This window comes from Plenodomus lingam (genome assembly GCF_022343315.1).
Source record: "Plenodomus lingam strain CAN1 chromosome Unknown contig_26, whole genome shotgun sequence".
In the NCBI taxonomy this organism is placed as follows: domain Eukaryota; kingdom Fungi; phylum Ascomycota; class Dothideomycetes; order Pleosporales; family Leptosphaeriaceae; genus Plenodomus; species Plenodomus lingam.
The window spans coordinates 1523780-1544135 of NW_027093941.1; the positions used below are offsets into that span (position 1 = coordinate 1523780).

General features: G+C 54.4%; 6 protein-coding genes across 6 annotated transcripts; 2 read left to right on the forward strand and 4 right to left on the reverse strand.

Annotated features, from left to right (window-relative positions):
* Positions 1 to 126: 126 nt before the first annotated feature.
* IAQ61_006781 (uncharacterized protein) lies at positions 127 to 5531 on the reverse strand. Its single transcript, XM_003845623.2, has 2 exons — positions 828 to 5531; positions 127 to 698 (listed from the first exon to the last, which is right to left on the reverse strand). Exons 1-2 carry the CDS (start codon positions 4963 to 4965, stop codon positions 511 to 513), a joined length of 4326 nt encoding a protein of 1441 aa, XP_003845671.2. The 5' UTR covers positions 4966 to 5531; the 3' UTR covers positions 127 to 510.
* Positions 5532 to 7765: 2234 nt separating this feature from the next.
* On the reverse strand, positions 7766 to 9472 carry IAQ61_006782 (uncharacterized protein; the record flags this gene model as incomplete). Its single annotated transcript, XM_003845625.2, has 5 exons — positions 7766 to 8245; positions 8311 to 8466; positions 8514 to 8972; positions 9026 to 9256; positions 9305 to 9472. 5 exons carry the CDS (start codon positions 9470 to 9472, stop codon positions 7766 to 7768), a joined length of 1494 nt encoding a protein of 497 aa, XP_003845673.1.
* A 380-nt stretch (positions 9473 to 9852) lies between these two features.
* Positions 9853 to 10617, forward strand: IAQ61_006783 (uncharacterized protein; the record flags this gene model as incomplete). The annotated part of the gene is made up of 1 exon (XM_066097310.1): positions 9853 to 10617. One exon carries the CDS (start codon positions 9853 to 9855, stop codon positions 10615 to 10617), a length of 765 nt encoding a protein of 254 aa, XP_065952787.1.
* An 87-nt stretch (positions 10618 to 10704) lies between these two features.
* IAQ61_006784 (uncharacterized protein) lies at positions 10705 to 11913 on the forward strand (the record flags this gene model as incomplete). Its single annotated transcript, XM_003845626.2, has 1 exon — positions 10705 to 11913. One exon carries the CDS (start codon positions 10705 to 10707, stop codon positions 11911 to 11913), a length of 1209 nt encoding a protein of 402 aa, XP_003845674.2.
* A 238-nt stretch (positions 11914 to 12151) lies between these two features.
* On the reverse strand, positions 12152 to 16311 carry IAQ61_006785 (uncharacterized protein; the record flags this gene model as incomplete). The annotated part of the gene is made up of 3 exons (XM_003845627.2): positions 12152 to 14412; positions 14460 to 15018; positions 15103 to 16311. Coding segments are annotated over 3 exons (4029 nt in total), but the record flags the coding sequence as incomplete, so codon positions are not given.
* A 790-nt stretch (positions 16312 to 17101) lies between these two features.
* Positions 17102 to 19393, reverse strand: IAQ61_006786 (uncharacterized protein; the record flags this gene model as incomplete). Its single annotated transcript, XM_003845629.2, has 2 exons — positions 17102 to 18836; positions 18894 to 19393. The coding sequence occupies 2 exons, from the start codon at positions 19391 to 19393 to the stop codon at positions 17102 to 17104; spliced, it is 2235 nt and encodes a 744-aa protein (XP_003845677.2).
* Between the last annotated feature and the right edge of the window lie 963 nt (positions 19394 to 20356).

Sequence of the window (20356 nt, forward strand, 5' to 3'; positions counted from 1 at the left end):
CATGACTTATATGGGGAATGCTGTTGATGTTCTTGTTCATGTGGACGTTGGTATTGACAGAGAGGCACTGACGACGCAAATACGTAAAACATATAGACATGTGCGCATACAGCCTCCAGCCAGCCTCCAGCCTCCAGCATACAACACACAACATACGACACAACATACAGCACACCCTAACCAGCACCCCTCTCGCCCCCCTCACCAGCCCAACCTCAAGCCCGCCCAAACCCCCCTTCATCAAACCCAGCAACCAAACAAACATAAAGACCGTCATTCAACCACCACACACACACACCAAGAAAGAAGCAGGACAAAGACACCACCAAAACCACAGCTCCTCAACATCATGGGTATTCCAAAACCAAAAGAGAAAAGAAAAGAAGATGAAAATGGGAAACAAAGAACATGAACATTGACTGACCCCTTTCTTGTCCTCCTCTTGCCCACGTCTTCCCACGCCCTGACCCAGACTTCTGCCTACACCATACTCCATACACACACACACCCTTACTGCAACACCCACTCACTCCCCCTCTTGATAAACTTATCCAACATCATCGTCACATCATTCAGCACAAAGCGGCAAACATAAAAGCCAAAGAACTCGGCCGCATGGCGGGCCGAGAGTTCGAGGCCGACGTGGGTGGGGGAGCTGTGCTTGAGGCCTGGGTCTTCTACTTGGCGGGCGATTTGGTCTGCATGGGGGTTAGTATTGTGGTTTTTGTTATTGTTGTGTATGTTTGGGTGGGGGTTGGGTTATCTGTGAGGGGGCAAAAAAAAGGGGGGTGGGGGTGGGGGAATTAGAGAAGGGAAAAAATACACACCCAGAATCTGAGCCGAATCAAACAAGCGCGCCAAACTACCCATGTACCCAGAATTCGGCCCCTCAAACACCACACCCGAAATATCCCGCTTGGCAAATCGTATACTGGGCAGACTGGTCATGGGCAACGTAGCCATGACCAACGAGTCCTTGGGCACCTCGCTCCTCCCACTCGTACCCGCCAGACTGGCCAGATTGACGCCAGAATTCTTGGACCGCAGTTTGCGCCACGATGTCAGGTAGGATTTGCCCTGTGCCACTGCGCTCTTGGGCGCGGCGTGGTCTTGCGAGTTGTGGGAGCCCTTGCCCAGTCCCTCAGCAGAGGCGGCGCCTTCACCGACCGTGGTTGCGTCTTTGAAGAGTGCGGCGGCCGAGTGCACGCCCACTTCGTTTCCGAGCTTCTTCGCCAGTTGGGCTTGCACTTGGTCGAGGACGAGCTCGAGAGATTGCATCTCCTCCAGAATGGCATCTGCGTCGAATGTGTCGACCGAGGCCAACTTTTGCAACGCGGCGGTGAGAAGGTCGCAGTTTGCAATCTTGTCTTCAATGTTCTTGATCTTGACGCCCTTGACCCGCCATACATCACGGGGAATGAAGAGCTTGGTCGAGAGGTAGCCGCCACGGGGATGGGCAATGGTCTGGTAGAAACATCGCATGAGCCAGAAGGGACGGAGCAGATACGACTCTGGACAAGGCTCCAGCGGTATGGGCGCATTTGCGACAGCAGGACTGGGTGAGCCAGGAGAAAAGGGCGAATGGATGTCGCTCTCAAACAAGTGCATTCCTCCACTCGGTAAGCCATCGACATTGAAAGCAGGGAGACTGGGCGTCGCCATGGTTAGACCAACATTGCTTGGCTTTCGTCCGGTAATGGAGAATGTAGTGCTGAGGGGGGTCCCCACTGAGACTTCGGATCCATCTGGGCTCGATATCGATAGATTCCGCTGTTTCAGGCTGAGGGATGATTTGTTCTTCCGAATTCCCATGGCCGAAGTCCTTCCACCCTTGGGAGATCCGGGGACAAGGCCAGCTTCGTTTGAAGATGCATGATTCAGAGCAGGTGTAGCCGGTGAGACAGTGGCTATGGTCTCAGCCGGACTATGTGGGTTTGGCTGCGGGGATGGGGCCGCAAGATGGTTCTGATGAGAGGACGGGGGCAGAGCCGGAAGTTTGAATGCAGGATCTAAACCAGGCTGAGTATTGAATGTCGACGTAGCAGCTGCAGATTTTGGCGGAATGGTGAGAGTGGCAGGCGAGTTCTTGGCCGGTACCGGTGGCTTCTCTGTATGGGGTGCTGCTGGTACAGGAGGAAGGGAGGTTTCAATCTTCAGGTTCTTTGCATTTTGCCCAGACAGTCTCCGACTCCTGACAGAAGCAGCGTCCTTTGGCACTACGGCAGGGCGTGGTGTCACTTCAGCAGCGTCATTTGCTTGCGGGCCCTGGCTTTCTGGAACCGAGGGTAATGCTGGAAGGGATCCAGAGGGTGCGGGCACAGCAGGTGGCGAGTGCAAGGGTTGTACGCCTTTGGAAGTGGGGTGCATCACTTCCGCAACCGTCGAAAGCGATGTTCCACCTGTTGTTCTGTGCGAGGACACGGAACTGTTATACGTGCTACCAGAGAAGCCGCTCGAGTCTGACTGTCGCGGCAAGGACGACTTGGTCTGCAAGTCGAAATCGAATCCATCCAGCATGTACTCTCTTGTCATCTCGTCCAACAGACGCTCCTCCTCCTCCGCTTCATTCTCCAACGTTACTTCGGCGCTTTGGCGAACATGGGGCAAGGCTTCAACACCTCGAAGCTGCGTTTCCTTGAAACGGTATCTGGCGGCGGCAATCGCTTCTTCCCGTTCCGCTTCTCGTACCCGCTCTTTTGCCAACTCCACATTCCGTAACCGCGTTGCTATCAAGTCGGCTGGCACAGACGAGCTATCATCGAAAGGCTCATAGCCCTCATCGTAGGCAGCCTCCACAGCTGCATCGAGTGCGGCATCGAATTCTGCTTCCGTCCCTCCACTCGCGTTCCGCATGTGTTTCCTCCGCAATCCCCGAGGCGAGAGTGAGTGAACAGAGGATGAACACGAGGAGCCGCCCGATTCATCGATAGTATCGAGCCATGATGTTGACTCGCTGCTTTGCACTCGTTGGTGATTTGCCTGTGTTGTTGTTTGCTGTGGTTGCAACAGGGCATTTTGTTCATCTGGAGGCATCTCTCTGGCCGCACTGAACAACGGAGACCTCGATCTCTTGGGTGACAGAGGTGGGGGCATACAAGAGCGGTCCATGGGCGATTCTAGGCTTGGCCTTCGGACAGCCTGACCCGGATCAGCCAGTCTTCCAGGTGGCGGCTGTAGGTTGAATTGCGGGGTTCGCATGCTTCTTTGCACATCTTGTATCGCCGTGGAGATGACCGATTCGCGAGCGCCGGCCCCCAACTCTGGCTTCCGAAGTGGTAGCTGGTAAGCAGCGGGTGGAGGTTCCGGCTCTGCGCTGACCGGGGGCTCTTCCCTGGAGCGGTCGTCTATGATCCGGGTCATCGTGGCTGTCTCGATGACTGCTGGCTCCTGCTCCTCGTCGTCGGTGAGCAGCATGGATCGTTGTTCATCGAGGGACTCGCCGCTCATAGGCCGGGCTGGGAGCGATTTCCCGCTGGCATTCGTGTAGCCTGGATCCAATCGCTTGAGCTCTTCAATACGATTGGTATAGGTTACTCGAATGGCATCCAGCTTCCTCCTGTCTTCCTCTTGTGAGCTGCGAATCATGACCTGCTGCAGCAGCTTGCACGCGTCTTCGTACGCCTCCATGGCGCCCTCGAAGTTTTGCGCATTGTCGAGGAGGACAGCCGTGTTTGCCTTTTGCAGCGCCCTCGAGAGCATCGTCTTCTTGTCCTTCTCCCGCCGCTCCCGTGTGCGGGGAGGGGTTCCTTGGTAGTTTTCCTCCAACTTGGCGCTGTTACTGCTCTCGTTTCGAAAATGGTCCCTGCTCTTGCTCCTCGCGTGATCCCTACCTTCAATCGCGCCGTGATCTCTGCTCGAGGTGGCCAAGTGATCCCGTGACGCAGCTGTCCTGTGTCCCGCACCTTGTGGTAGCTTCTGCGCGATCTCTTTTGTTCCCGGCACCGAAGGGCGACGTGCAGCACCGGGTCGGCTGGCGCTGAGATTGGAACCGTACCTTGCGTCCGTCTCTTGACTACCGATGATGGCGGGGGATCCGAGGGGTGACTTGCCCAGCACTTTCTCGGCTTTGGTGCGCGACGCGGGGCGTGGGTGTGCGGGCGACTGCTGCGAAGTCAATGGTTTCGAACTGAAGTAGTCTTGCGGCTGGCTGCCCCCGATGAACAAGCCCGGGGTGAAGAGGGTGGAGGTGGCGGGGGAATTGGCCGTCGAGGCGCTGTGGGGTGAATTGGGGTCGTAGACTGTCGAAGGGAGCAGGATAGGCGGTAGAGAAGGCAGTCGGGGCGGTGCCGTCACCGGAGGCCCACAGGATGGGGAACGAGGGCGGCGAGGGCGGCGCGGACTTGATATGGGCGAGGAAGGGTTTGCGCGTGCGTCTGCTGCAGTGGTGCGCGGAGGCGAGGGACTGAGGCGTGAGGGCGATTGCGGTTGGGCAGCCGCTCCATTGGCGGTATTGGTGTCGGTGTCGGTAGTGATGGTGGTGGCAGTGGTCGAGTTGGCTGTGATGGTGTTGCTGTTGCTGTTGCTGGCGGAGGAGCCCCCAGGGCTGCTGGTGCTTAGTTTGCGCGAGAAGCTCGGATGATGAGGGTGGTGATGGTGGTTGTGGGGCGGGGGAGAGCGACTGCTGCTCGAGGTACTCTGCGACCAGCGGTTGATATTGGCAATCGCGTTGGTGTTGGTGTTGGGGGTGCTGGAGCCCTCGCAGAAGGCTACAATGCCATCTGCTGCGCCGTTGGCTGCGCTGGAGCGGCGACGGGCAGCTGGGGGCGGTGTGAGCGGGCCGTGGGATTCGCTTGGGTCCCTGAGGGAGAGTGAGGCGGACCGGTGGACAGTGACGACGGATGAGGAGGAGAGGGAGGCACTGCGCGACGACTGGCGGCGGTGGGCGGCGGCGGCGACGTCGGCAGGGTGACAGGCAGTTGCTGGCGGCGGCGTCGGCGGCGGCGGAGGGCGTGAGGTGAGGTTCATTATGGTGGGCGTCCTGGAGGCGGAGGAAAGTATGTCTCAGGCCAAGCCAATGGGTATAGTTAATGCACGGCGGCTGCAGGCATGGCGGCCAATGTAGGGACGCGCTGCAGCGACGACAATGGGGCGGCGACTGCGGGCGGGTACGCTGTGCGGGCGGCGGTGGTGCAACCTGGGGGCAGCAGCAGAGTGGGCGTGGGCGTGGGCCTGTCGGGTCGTGTACCAGACAGAGACAGAGACAGAGAGAGAGAGAGAGAGAGAGACAGACAGAGTGGACGGACTGGACGGACTGGACGGACTGGACTGGGTACAGGGCTGGAAGGGGTGGCAGGTAGGTACAGTAGTAGGGTAGGGTGAGGGTAGGGTAGAATGTAGGTAGGGTGGGTAGCAGCAGGTACGGTAGGGAGCAGGGCAAGGTAGGGGAAGATACCGGTACGCCCTAGAGGAGGATAGGATAGGGCAAGGTAGAGTAGAGTAGCTTAGCAGCTAGGTACCGTATGTACCCACACAGTATGTACTGTGGATGTGTGTATGCATGTATGCAAAAGTATGTGTGTGTATAGTATACGGGGAGCATGTGTGTGTGTGTGTGTGTGTGTGTGTTGCCAAACTCGAGTTGCTGCAAAGCTGGGCAGGACCCCTGGAGAAGCTGCAAGGTACACTACGCACCATGTAGGTACATGTAGTCATAATAGGTCTCGAGATAGTATGCACTGCTATCCTACCTATTTACCTACATTGGCTACTTGGGCTGTAACAAAACTACTGTAGCACCCACACAGCTTGGAGGTCTCTACAGTCTACAGTCTGAGTGGTTCGTGGTCGTGCCTTGTGACGAGGAGAGAGTGCTGGGCGTATTGTGCCGGTACCGGTACAAGTGTGTACAACACAGGTACATGGCTAAGCTGCTTTGGTCAACCTGCCCCTGCCCAGAATCGCCTGATTCGGCTTAGCAGGAGCACTCTTGGCCCAGTTCGGTGCGGCCAGAGACGACTCCCGCCCGCCAGCCTGCTAGGGCCAAGCATGGTGGGGTTGGGCCCTTGGAGAGGAGCAGCCTCTCGGAGGGTGGGAAGGGAAGGGAAGGGAAGGGAAGAGAAGGGGGGAATGGGGGGCAAAAAGGGAAGCAAGCAAACGGGCTGAGGGAGCGGACGGACGAGGACAGAGGCGGCCCTAGCTCCGACCTTGTTCCCACGGTACTCTCTCGCATGAGTGTACTATGTGTGTATGTATGGCATGTATGGTATGTATGGCATGTGTGGTATGTATGGCATGTATGGTATGTATGGCATGTGTGGTATGTATGGCATGTATGGTATGTATGGCATGTGTGGTATGTATGGTATGCATGGTACATGACGCGCCATCTCACCCACAATCACAATCATTCAGGGGCCACCCAGCGCCCGTCCCCACCCACTCCCTAGCCCTCATCCCCCATCTGTTCTCAGCCTGTTTGACCTGCTTGACCACCTTTTTGACGGTACATACTACATATAGGTTTTGACTTGCAGCCTGCAGCCCTGTACATATTATAGCCAAAACTTCTGGTGGACACCACCTGCACCTGGCAACACATCTCCCCACCCACATGCATACCGTAGACACATCTCAAGCCCAACAGTGCAAAAGTATGCCCAATCACTACCTAGATGCAGCAAAGTGCCTTGCTCTGGCGTCTGTACTCTAGGTAGGCCGAGGATGAAGCCACTACAACCCACCCACACCCACAATTAGGCCATTGGCTTTGAGCGCTCAGCGTATCTACTCTCCTCTCCTCCCCCCTAGTACTCCCATTCGACCACAGTACATACCAACTGCACCGCACTACAGCCCCGACTCTTGTTCGTCGTGTCATGTCCTCTCGTCTCCTCTCGTGTCCATTCGTCTCGCCTCGTCTCGTCTCCTCGCGTCGCGCAAAAGAGCAAAAGAAAACGAGCCCATGCCAATGGCTAACCACAGTAGAGTATAGGCTAACCCCACCCCATGCAGGTACGGTACACCGCGGTATCCAAAACACACACGCTCCCAATCCACACGCTGACAAGCCACCATCACACATCGTATTTGATAAACCTGACACTGACACTTGACACTTTTGACACCCTGCATCGTTGTCTATCTATATCCCACCGGTACCTACCTTGACACGACTCGCCCTACACAGTACACTCTGTCCACACTCATCAAGATCCACTCACATCCATCATGAGCCGACAGCTCGCATCTGTTTCCATCGACGAAAAAAGCGCTTGCATCGGGCCACAAGCCACATCCACCCATCATCGCATACGACAAGTAGTCCGTTACCTTTTCGATAGTCTACCTAGTACCTACTAGTAGTCCACTTTCTTTTCTTTTCTTTTCTTTTCTTCATTTCCTAATGCTCCTCACTTAACCGTGCATCAACAGCACAACAACACGACGACAACAATACTACTACTACACATGCTTCGTCCATACCTCATACCCGTCTACTACGCATACCTGTGTATGTATGCATTATGAACCTATCATCAGCCCTGCTACCTGCTACTATTTCCATGTTCATCCCATCTTCAGTCCACCTAGCCGTCAAGGCCCCACCGACGTTTCATCCACTCCCGTTGTCGCGTAATGCACACCCTGACTTGAGCCACCCCACCCCCCCCCCCCACCAAGTAATGTACACCGGTATGCCATGCCATGCCATCCTCCTCCAATGTTCCATGTAAGCCCTCGTCGCCATCGACTCGTGTCCAATGCCTTCCTCTTCAACTACCTACCAACTTCCATCTCCACAACCTGCGCTGCCGTGTCTGCTGGCTCACATGTCGGTCATAATGTCCTCTTCTGCTTCAGCACCATCGTCCCAAGTCGTGTCCATGCTATCCCCTCCTGGACCCTGTCTCTTACTCGTCCGCTTAAGATTGTCAAGAAACTCCTTCGTCAGGTTGAGTCGATAGTCAGCATCCCTGACTTGTTCTGCTAGTAGGTTCGTCCGGAGCGTCTGCTCAAACAGCGCCTGTTGCTGCTGTTTCTCCGTCTTAGCTAGAGGCCCCTGCGCAGGGTCGAGGAAGAATCGCAAGACTACCCCAACGTTTGGCTTCCTCGTCTCCTCTAGGCGTGCGTTGAGTTGGCCATCCTTGATCAATTGGTCGACATACTGCGCAATCTCATCGGCACCGGCGCCAACATTATTGGCGATATTGGACACTGGGATCGCCGAGAAGGTCCGTGATAATTGTGAGATGTACAGCTTCATCTGGCTGTTCAAAAGCTCAGCGACAAGACCACTGTTACCATCCTGCAAGTTCGTCAGCGCCTAGTGCAACAAACAAACATTGTTTCATGACTTGTTTCATTACGCACCTCCGCCCATATTTCCTCGCCAATCTTGATTTGAGCTTTCAGCTTGGGCAAGTTCCCCAGTTGCTCGTACGCATCCGCCAGGGCTTCATACGCTTTAGATGCAGATTTGCATTGTTTCATGGCAATACTATTGGCCGTTCGGGGGACCACTGCGGTCTGCATGATGTTAGGCAATCAAACAGAAACGGCTAGGCGAGACTTACCTTGCCATTGACCAGACAGCTGACGAGTACCCATTTCTTGTACGCCTCCAGCATCAGGCCGTTCGCAACGTTGGATGATGGTGCAATGAGCACGCACTCCAAAAATTGTTGGGCCTTCTTAAATTTCTTTAGACCGAGATAGGCCATGGCCCCCAGTACATAATACTCCATTACGTCTTGCAGCCAAATCCTCTCCGAGTGACCCGAACATTGATGAATGTACTCTCCACTACTCACAACGTCTGCACAAGGAACAGAGTACTCGAGTCCTTCATGAACAGCGCTGGGAATATTCGACGGTAGGGTGTGGATGTAGTTGTCGAGGATAGGTTCGGCGGCCGCGTACGATCTCGTCTCCAGACAGAGGTGTATGAAGATGAGGTGGGTAGAGGTAAAGGTACCTGTGGTAGGATCGAGACGGGTCATAGCTGACCTGATGGGCGCGATGGCAAGACTAGGCTGTACGAGTTAGGTGTTGCTACGCAGTAGCTACATGCCATGATACCACATACTGAACCAACTGCTCGGGCAATCTGCTCTGTGAATTCCACCAGCCTCCTCCATTCCTGGCCAACATAACGCAGTTGTACTGGATCAGCTGTCTCGAAGAAGAGGACCAGACTGTCCCAAAGCGTACCTCCAGGTTTTAGCAAATCTGGGACACTCTTCTTGTCCATCAGTGCAGATATGCGGTAGCGGAGGACGTATGCGTATGCTATCGTGTTGACGCTGGGGTTGAGTATCTGCCGATTCAGAAATGTTTAAACACACAGAACACCACCACAACTCACTGTGAGTACATCTTCCTGTGTCTCTACACCCTTAGACCAATGCGAGGCCGAGATGCTGGAAAGTTGTAGGACAAAACTACGAGCAGCTTGATCATATTCGCGTTTCTGTTTCAGTTCTGGCGCATCAGGCTGGAACTGAAGAAGTATTTTGACCAGTTCCGCCGCCATGATCGCGTGTAACTGGCGATTGACCCAGGATCAAAGTAGTTGGCTGACTGTAGGGCGGCGAGGTGGGGCAGGCGGATTGCCGGTTGTCGCTGGTGATGCAGAGGCTCAATGTATGTTTTGGGCTTCCAATGTAATTGTTTCTATCTTGTTAAACTCCACCGGAAGCAGAGAGCATGGAAAACATGTGCTTCGTGGGCAGGCGATTGTTTAGTTGGTGATGTGGATGCGGAGCGCAGCTCTCCCGTAGCTCCAAGGCAACATGGGCAATGGTAAACGCGTGCACGGCCCCTCGGATAGTCGACCCCCACCTTACACTCTAGGCTAGATCGAGCATGACATCTGCCACCTCTGAACCTCACTCCTTTACATGACACGCCATCATGAGCTATCTATCGCCTTACTACCGCACTGCCGCTCGTCAAAGAAATCATGGCATTGAAGGAGGCGATCTCTGTGTACCGTGCCAGAAAGCTTTCAACGAGGACGGCCGCGACGGCTTTGCTGACATTGGTACGCCATTGTGGCTGAATGACGGCTATGAAGACGCAAAACATCTCGCGGAGCCTCTGCTATACTGTTGCTGCTGCCGTCATATGTTGAGGGCAAGTGAATATGCCAGGAGAAAAGGAAGGGACAACGAGCAACCCACCAGATCGCAGCCTCCGTGGTTTTTTGATGGCTTGACAACCAGCACGTTTCTCCACGATGATGATCTAGACGTGGTCGAGGAACAAGAAAATACCCTGAAAGATTTCAAAGTAGCAAAGTGTCCTTATAGTCGCACAATACGACATCACTGGGCAGATATCCCGAGGATCCAGAGCTGGCTGAATGATTGTGAAACGGGCCATGGTGACAGCTGCAATAAGCACCGTAGGTTTGACACTGACGCGGGAGAACTCCTCCTAGTAGATGTTGTCGACGACTGTCTAACCGTAGCAAATTTCGAGCACCGTTACTTTGCATTGAGCTATGTATGGGGCACTTCGAAACAATTCCTTACTCTCGTAGCGAATTACGAGCAGTTGTGCAAGCCAGGGAGTCTCTCCGCACAACCGTTGACTCAGACGATCAGGGACAGCATATATTTTGTAAGGAGTCTTGGGGAAAGATATCTCTGGATTGATACAGTAGTATGGAATTGATTCAAAGCAGATAGGTAACCACTTGGTTGACAGCTACAGTGCATCATCCAAGACGACAAGGCCAATAAGGCAAAAGCCATCGCCCAAATGTGCTCAATATACAGCAGGGCAGTGGCGACAATCATCTCTCTTAGTGGGACATGTGCAGATGCTGGACTGCCCGGAATTCCACCTACAGCGCGGAACACGACAGCCATGTACGTTTGTCCTGGGTTACACATTGCACAGCGCTCCATTCTCGACCAGATGATGAAGACTTACAACTACGACTCGGAAGACTGCGTGTACAATACACGGGCTTGGACCTTTCAGGAACGATTGCTCTCCAATCGAAGCATCATCTTTGTAGATGAGCAGGTGTACTTCCATTGCAAACAGCATCTAGTGTGTGAAGACCGATGCAACAAAGACGACACGGACTTCTATACCCTGGATAACATGCGCACATCAAGCGTCATGCTTCGGTCCAAAGCCGAAACATACAGCCCTCTAGACGAATTTCGCTGGTATGAGCAAATCGTAATCGAGTATACAACGAAGCGAATGGGCTGGCCAGACGACATCATCAACGCATTCACCGGCATCCAAACCGAACTATCAAACATGTTCAACTGGACCTTCACAGCCGGCTTACCCACCTCACTACTAGATCTCGCATTACTCTGGACGCCAATCTCCACCATTGAACGGCGCCTCACCAGCTTCCAACAACCCAGCTGGAGCTGGTCCGGCTGGCTCGGCCGAATCCGCTACACAGATCTAATCCGTCACGGCCACCGGCCCATCACTCCCTTATTCAAACCCCTAGGCACCAAAACCCTAGCCGAACCAGCCAAACTGGTTCTCAATTGCCCCAGTATCCACCTCTCCCCCTTCACCCTCGCAAAGACTCCAAACGCCCTCTTCGACCCCTTTGAAAGCAGTCTCATCTCCCCAACCTCCTCCTTCCTCTTCGACAAACACAATCGACGCTGCGGTATCCTCATCGGGTGGTGCGGCGACACAACAGATTCGAACTGCCTCGGGCCTCTCCACCTTGTCCAGCTGTCCGCGTGGAAAACGAATAATAGTCTGATAGTTAATGGACCGCTCCTTGCGCATCTCCAAGATGATGGCAATCGAGTGGAGGAAGGACTGTTCGATGACGCGTTTTCCGATTTCGAATGGTGTACGTATAATGTCATGCTTGTTCGTCCAGTGGACGCGGTGGCATACGAGCGAGTGGCCATTGGGCAGATTCACGTTGATGCGTGGAGACAGGCGGGTGAGGCGCTGAAGGCTTTTGTGGTGCAATAGATGGGTGTTGGAGAACAAAAGACACTGCTAGCTCTGTGAAGATTAGGTAGATCAGGTATCGTCGGCCCCAAATACAAAGAGACATGATTCATTATTGCATTTCCCGTCCACGTTTCCGAACCACTGGAAAAGGCCGATAGAACTCAAAAGTACTGCCAAAACCTCCCAACCAACGCCCAGCAATGCGACATCAACAAGAAAAACAAACACAGCTATATAAAAAACACCCCCCAGCTCATCATCTTCTCTTAACCGCCTCCTCCATCCTCCTCACCAATGCCCTCAACCCCACCCCCTTCTCGCAATTCGCCTCCAACCAATCCTCCATCCTCTCCCTCACCCTCCTCATCCCCCTAAGCACAGGCATCCTCCCGCCCTCCTCGGCCTCCAAATGCGTCAGCGGATTCAACAAGAGATCGAGACAGTCTGCCCAAATCTCCGTCTGCCAATAGCGCTTGAGGCTCTCCTTGATCCTGTACGTCTTGGTAGCGCCCGCGCCGAGCGTGGGGCCCCCCTTGTCGGCCACGGTGGAGATGTACTTGCCAAAGAGCAGGTTGTGCACGATCCCGGCGAGACCGTGGTAGTCAATCTGGTAGGTCCAGGGCCGCAGTTCGCGCATCTCGGCGCAGTCGGCTTCGGTGGTGGGCCAGTCGGCGATGAATTGTACGGTGGGGATAAAGGCCTTCATGTCGATGCCGCGCCCAAAGTCAATCAGGCTGATGCCCTTGGCGGCCCAGCCGTTGCGCCCATCGCGCGCGTACTCGGCCGACCATGTCTCGTCTTTGGACAGCGTGTCGAAGCGCACGAGTATGTTGTCGGCTTTGAGATCGCCATGGATGACGCCTTTGGCATGCAGTGCTTCCACGGTGCGGAACAGCTCAATGGTGAAGAACATGGCTAGTTGTTCGTCCATGACGCCATTCTCCGCACGCGCCAGGTTTACGAGATCAAGGAGGGTACCTTGATCTCGATATTCTTCTACGAGATAACATTCGTCGCGAAACACGTGCATCTCATAGGCTTGCACAATCGAGGCGGCAGCGCGGGACACGCCTAGGCGATGTGTGGCACATCGCATGATGTAGAATTCCCACGGTGTGGGAGGATCCTCCATTTTAACAGCCTCGAGAGCTTTTCGCTTCATACCAAACTCTCCCTTACCCATCTGCACAGGGGCGTCGTCTTCCTCGTCTGAGTCCAGGGCCTTGCTCTCGACGAGGTAAACGGGGGCGAAGGCGCCTTTGCCGAGTTCGCGCTTGACGGTGTAGGTCCGGTCAGTGCCTGGGAACTTCAGAGTTGGGCAGACGGTTAGATTGGTCATTGTTTTGTCGTTGGCGTTCTTGTTCATCTTAGATACAGCTTTTGTGTATCTCCGAATCTCAGCACCCTTTCCGTAGCTTTGTCCAGTGTCTGCGAAGTAGCCATCGTAGCTATCTAGCGGCGGTTGAATCTCTTGTAAGATAGTCTTACGAATTGACTCATCGACGGGATTGCATTGAGCATCCTGTATAATCGGACCACTTGGTTTGACAGGCTTAGCAGGAATGTCCTTTGTGCCCAGAGGCTTTCGTTTTGGCTCTTGCACGTCTTCCTTCGGTGCTGTCGATCTCACGTCCGTCAAAGCAAGCTTCGCAACTTTGCCTGGACCATCAACGGCCTGAGCTAAAAGATCTGAGAAGGGACTGCTGCCAGGCTCACCATCATCCTCAAGGATCGCAGGGGCTCCTCTTGAGCGCGATGGTGTCTTTGCTGCAAAGTAGTCTTTTTGTGCGCATGCAGTCGCGAAGCCTAGTGATGATTCTGTCTTCTCTACAATCGGGGTCATGAATGGGAGGCGGTTATTAGCAGCCTGTACGGGGTCTCGATATGGACGCATAGAATGCTCGTAATCTTCTGGTGGCACTGGAACGAAGCGAGTTGGTAACGAGCCGGGAGCCGAAGGCGAAGTCGGGGTAACCACATCTGGGTCATGCTGTGTTTCTGCATCGACATGCGGTTGCGTAGTTTGATCAAAGGAATCTCCGTTTGATTGTTCCGACTCATCATCTGAGTCATCTTGCCGATGCTCTTTGGGTACATGTTTGCTCTCTGTGAAGTCAGACCAAGCCGAGACGACACTTTTAGCGTCGGTGTCATCAGCATCAGTGCCATCGGCATCAGTTCCTTCACCATCGATATCTGTATCGAGAACTCTTGTACCGAGCGTGAAGTCTCCTGCAGTAGTCTCGTCTCCGTAGTCGCTGTTGGCGCCGGACATGCGACCTGTACCAGTGCTCTCACCTGCACTGGTATAGTCATCGCCGTCATCATCGTCATCATCACTGCTCTCCTCAGCACTCTGAACCCCCGAGACGTTCTCGTCAGCAGCTTTGAGTGGTTGGTTGAAGATGCCATAAATCTCGTCCATTGCCTCCTTGGTATGCAGCGTCATCGTTGCCTCTGGACCACCTTTCTTTCGGCGAATCTTTGGTTTGACAGGGGAATCCAGGTTTGTTTGGACTACAGTTGATTAGTACAATTTGCAGACTCCGGGCAATATTACTCACTTGTTTGGGTTTCTCCACGGACTTCCTTGGTCTCCATAACCTTGATTTTTCTAGTCCTGTTTGCCTTTTCTTCCCGCCTAGCTCTTCGTGCAGCTTTCGCTTTGTCTATTTCTGCTTGAGATGGGGGGACATTTTCGTCGTTGGGGGCGTCATCATCAACACTGCCTTTGAGGGGTACAGTTTGTGGCTTTGGAGTCTCTTCTGTATCACGTAGTATTGCAAGTGGCGACGTTTTGGGCTGTGGTGCTTCATCCGTGTCGCGCAGAATTGCCAGTGGCGATGTTCTAGGTTTTGATTGCAATGCAACACCAGCTGCCTTCTCTCCTTCAGCCCGTTCCTTTCGCCGGATACTGGCCCAGTCACGATGCAGCCATCCTCGGTGCCTAGCTCGCAGTTCCTCAAATGAGTATTCTTCAGACATGGGATTCTCAAGGTTAGGGTATACACTCGCCAGATCGGCGAAAACGACTTCGAGCCGTCCAGTCCTAGGATTGACAGCTTGTTGGTATTCACGTAGCGGATGGGATGGAACGTTCTCATTGTGATCGTTTGATTTGGTCTGAATACATGAACGGCAAACGCCAACCAATTAGTCCTGTAATCGTAAATATGTGAAGGGGACACTGAAGACGGGTCAGCTTACCTCATCCTTGAATATCATCATCTTGCCCACGCCCGTGTTCTTCTTTCCCACTTTCAACGTCTCTCCAGCCCAGGGTCGCGCCTCTGTTGTATTTTCCTTCCTACGATCTGCTAGCGACCCTATGTTGTCCCAACCTTCCTGGCTACCGCTCGATGGAGCTCGCGCAGGTTCGTCACCGTCCGAGAAGATAGCAAGTTTTTGCTTGCCTGATCGGGATGAGCCAGCTCCTGGCTTCGGTTGGCTCTGTGCTTGTGCTGCAGGCGCTGGCGACGAAAGCGCGAAAGGGTCGACCTTTGCTGCCAGAGCTGGACGAACGGCGGGTAAGGCGGGGCTTGTAGGCTCAGGGACCTCTTTTGGACGGCTCTCGAGCCTGTGCTGAAATTCTCCATACTTGCGAACCAGGCGCTCTACTGGACGGGCGTTGCGCTCGATGCCCAGATTGTAAATCTCCTCGGCTTGTGTGAAGCGGCCCGCTGACTCCAGCCAGGCTGCAAATTCTTCGTAGTAGAGCGCGAGACTGTCTCCAATGTTGTGGCGCGCGAGATACGCGAAGATCTCTCGTGGCGCATCGGCGAAGAATCTGATGTAATGCAGCCAGAGCTTGAGGTAGCGCGCATCGTTCTTGTACTGTGGCGACGATTGGAAGGCTTTGGTGGCGCGCTCAAGCAGTGTGCAGAGCTGCGACTGTGGTGTGTTTTGGGCCGAGGGGTACGCGTCTAGCGTCCACTTGACGTAGCGGTCGTAAACATCAAGGGGGTCGTCCGACTCGTCAATGGCCATGAGCTCCTTCTCATACTGCAGCCGCACGGCGCTGTGCGCATCCTGTATCTGCGACGGCGACGGCGTCTGGCCCGCGCCCGAGGTTAGGGGTGGTGTGAAGAGCTGCGCCAGCGCCTTGGCCGAGCGTCCACTGGGCAGCGACTGGATGTTCTCCTTTTGGTTCTCGATTACTTCAAAGTCGATCAGGTCGTCGGAACCCATGGCGCCGGTAGGGGGTATCACAAATACAGAGAAGGAAGGAGGAGAAGAAGAGGGAGAAAAGAAAATATCCGGGTCCCGAGAGGAGAAGTGTCGTCCAGAGGCGTAACCGCGTGCGTGTCGTTGATGCAAACCACAAACTTGATCCGTGGTTGTTGTGAGGGTAGCGGGGTCGATGCAGGTGGGTGGACCCTGCATCGCCATCGCGCCTACCCCAATAGTTCCGCGTTGCTACAGCGACCGTACTGCTCTGAGCTAGTCAGAGACATCTACTATAGTATGTAAGTCTACCCACATGTCCATGCTAAGACACAACATGGACAAGGTTATTGAGTGAACATGGTTTGCAAAGTCTAGATGGAACTCGTGTAGGCTTGTACGTAGCGGAGATTTACAGCGCAATCGTGTATATATCGAAACGTGTCAAGTACATACAGGCAAAAGAGAAAAGCGCGTCCAAAGAGTACTACACTATCGACCCGCCAAAGCAGAGCCCGCAACCATTACCCGTTGATCCAAATGTAACCCCAATCCAAAAGCAATCACGCTCCAAAATTGACCGCTCAATGACAAGTTCAACAACGCGAATCGCCAACACCCCCCCAAAAGACAAGACACCAGCTGTGAATCGGTTTGGTATATCCCTAAGAGTCAAGCAAAAGGGCAATGCGCAGAAAAATAAGACGGTGCATAACGATGACAAAGCAAGGGACTAGCATGTGCCAAGGGGAGTCGAGCAGGAGCTCTGATGGATGGGTATCATCGAAAGCGGCAACAAGAGCCCTCACCAACGGCGGACAAACGAGACTAAATGACTGGGATTCGTGTGGTGTTGAGCCAAATCATGATTGTATGTTGTTGCGTTAGACTAAAGAAAGAGATTCGTAATGTTCTTTGCGGCCGTGACATCGTTAGCAAATCGGCAGAAACGGAACGAGTGACGTTGATCTAGATCGTGACTGTGCTGGTCCAAGGTTTCGCAAACATTCATGGCATTCTGTACTGTTTGTTCCACGGAGGTTCAGGGACGATTTGCCACAGCTTGCTGCTCGCCTGTGGCAACGGCAACAAGTGCTTCCAATCGTCTCATGTCGTTACCACCATTCTGGGGCAGCGGTTGACCAAATGTGGATGGGCCTCTTTCTGGCTCACGCTGCGGATGATAGCTTGAGCTCGACAGGCTATGACCATCAAACGGTTGATAGTGCGACGATTGTGAAGCATTCAGTGGGTGCGGCCTCTCCATGATGGACGCAGATTGAGTACGCTTGTGTTCTTCAACAGAGGTACCAACCGCATGCGCTTCCACATAGCCATTGCTGTGTACAATGGCCGGGTGATATTCACTCATAGTACCAGGGGTTGGAACGCCCTCACTGCTGCTTGAGTCTTCAGGAGACGTACGTTGCAACACCCGCTGCGGTTGAGCGAGCGGGCCATTGTACCATCCTTGACGTTTGGCCTTTCGAGGGGTTTCAGGCTGCTCTTGCGAGTTTCTAGGTGAGCTCATGCTTGGAATCTGAATTGGATGAGGGGCGCTCATAGGCTGACGTTGACTACTGAAGTAGCCATGTGGTGCGGTCGTAGGCCGTCCGTTATTTGGTTGCGTTGGGCTCCCAGGGTACTGTCCCCATGGCTCTCGCGAAGCGTTGGGGCTACCAATTTTTAAGCGATCAATATCCCATGAGATGCTGGTACGCTTCTGATGACCTCTGCTGGGTGGTGGCGGAGGGCCAGGTTGGTGGTAGGTAAGAGGACGACCCGGTGCATCGATTTGCATTGGGCTTGGCTGGCGACGAGGAAGGGAAGGTGGAGGAGGCGCATAGTCAAAACTTTCTATGCCTGGCAACCTAGTAGTCTGAGATGCAGCGGGTTGTGACGTGTACGATGGTCGGGGTGCATCTGGTGTCTGATGATAACCAAGTCCACTCGTCGCTGGCCGTGGGCCCGTGTACGTGCCTGGGTGCCATGTACGTCTTCTCCAGTCCGCTTCTGCGTTTGAATCTCTTCGAGACTCCGAGAAATTTGATGCGGTGGGGCTTGCATACATGCTACTTTGCCCGGAAAATGAAGGCGCTGCAGAGGACTGTAAGGCCGGCATGAATGGAGGAAGGCCCTGACCAGGAGGACCAGAAAAGGGGTTACTGTTGCTGTTGGAAGAAGCTGACATGCGTCGTCCTGGAGGTGGCGGACCAGCCCAAGAAACTGGCCGCGAGGTTGTAGATGCAGGTGACTGCATAACAGATCCAAAACGAACAGGACTACTAGCCCCCACGGGAAAGGAAGAGGATTGTGGTGTCGTCGGTGCATTGGACTGGGCATCATATTCCACAATTTGAGGCCCAGGACTGCCCATCAGCGGTGGATTGTAAGCTTCCATGGTGTTGAGACTCAGGCGTGCTCTCGCTCCACCGTCATTTGCCATGGCCAGCGGTGGAGGCCGACGTCGTGCATCAGGAGACTGAAGCATGCTCATGCTGGACATGGTAGACGTGATACTTGACGATGACAAGTTTCTACTATGACCCCGGCTATGCCCACCTGTACTGCCTAGCGTGTTCGCTCTAGAGCGGTTTCCTGGAGGTCGCACACGGTCAGTGCGAATCTGTCGTTGGAATCGAGTACCAGTCGCAGCGAGCGATTCCGCCGGTATGTCTTCGTTGACATGGACCGTTTGAGCGTGCTGGCGAAGGTTATCGAGACGCGAGAATCGTCGGGAGCAGTGACATTGGAAGGGCCTTTCACCTGTGTGCTTCCTGTGCCATGTCAGCTGTGAAGGAGCCATTTGCAGTAGTAGTAGTAGTATCCCCTACCGAATGTGTCTTGCTAAGTGCTCGCTCCGGGTGAAACTCAGATTGCAGGGGGGGAATTCTGTACAGAAAAATCGCTGCCCTTTTTTCTTTTTCGATGGCCTGTTCGTATCACTTGTTACACTCTCATTGTCCGAATCCTCCTTGTCGTCCTCCTCTCCCTCCCTCATTTGCACATCCTGTATGGAAGCCACTGATTGCGTCGACCGATGCGAGTTTTCCATGCTCCTTTCACTCTTATTCGACGGTGTTTCGCTGAGGTCGCGGGCCGGTGTGAAGGGCGAAGCGGGGAGTGGTCGCTGACCAGCGAGACCGGCAGCAAAGCTGTTGCGTGTGGGCGTCTTTGCTGAAGCATCCTCGATGCGAGACTCGTCCTCGCCTTTAGACTCTGGGAAGAACTTGCTGTTGGGTCGGGGCGTAGTTGGTGTCGTCTCCTCCCCAGCGCGCCCCGGCAACGAGTCCGGTACGGTCAGCGTGGTGTTGACGGCTTGGAAGGTCGACATGCTGGGCACAGACACCGGCCACGAGGCTGCAGTGTTTGTTCCTTTCTGCTCTCTCTTATGCCCCGGCCCTGTCTTGGTGTGTTACTTGGGCGAACTGAGCTGGGAAGAGAAATGCGGGTGGCCCCGTCGGTGAAGCGGCTGTGAGAAGGCTGAAACGAAGACGATGACGAATAGAGAGCGGCGTTGCGACAACATCCGGGACAGGGCACGCTGCAAGGAACAAAACAAGAGGACCGGCAAAACGAAAAAGGTGTTGTCGTATCGTCGTAAGTCGTAGCAGGCTGGCTGTCCCACCTTGGGCCAGTCGCTGAGGTGGGGGGACAGATGATGCGCGGACTTGAGACGCGACGATAAGGCGAGGGCGCTCTCTATGCCTTAGTGGGCTTTTGGGGTGGTGGGTGGCGGGGGAGGAGCGAGCAAGCCACGGGTAGCCCCTCGTTGGTGCAGGACTCGAGAAAGAGAGAGAGAGAGAGAGAGAGAGAGAGAGAGAGAGAGAGAGTCAGAGACAGACACCAGGGGCACGAGCAGATGCGGTAGATTGCGGCTCTGGGATGCAGCCAAGTCAGCAAGGAACTGCAAAGACTGCAAGAAAGACTGCGATGAGGGTCAAGGGACTGCAAGGACTGCAAAGTCAGAGAACAAGTGTCGATTCAGATGGCGGGGATTGGACTTCACTCGCGATGCGTTGCAACTGCATGCGAGGAGGGAGGGGTTGGGTAAGGCACGGGCGGGATCTTAGCGGCTTTGTCTTGCGCCCTGAAAAAGATGCGGCCTGGCAACAGGCGGTACTGGTTAGAGTCCGATCCACCACCCACGACCTTTGCGACAAGCCAGGCTGCTTGCAGATCATCCCTGGACCTGACGAAGCTCGGCTCGGCACCAGCCTACTTAGAGAGTACCTACCTAGTGGCATGGGGCCAGCTGACGAGCCCCTGTGTCTGTGGTGAGAAGAAGCATTCTTTG

What these genes read in the sequence shown, in the direction of transcription:
- IAQ61_006781 (XM_003845623.2), bottom strand. Translation starts at nt 4,965, where the DNA reads ATGAACCTCACCTCACGCCCTCCGCCGCCGCCGACGCCGCCGCCAGCA. An exon ending in TGATTCGGCTCAGATTCTGG is followed by an intron (nt 699 to 827) that starts GTGTGTATTTTT and finishes ACCCCCATGCAG; the next exon opens with ACCAAATCGCCCGCCAAGTA.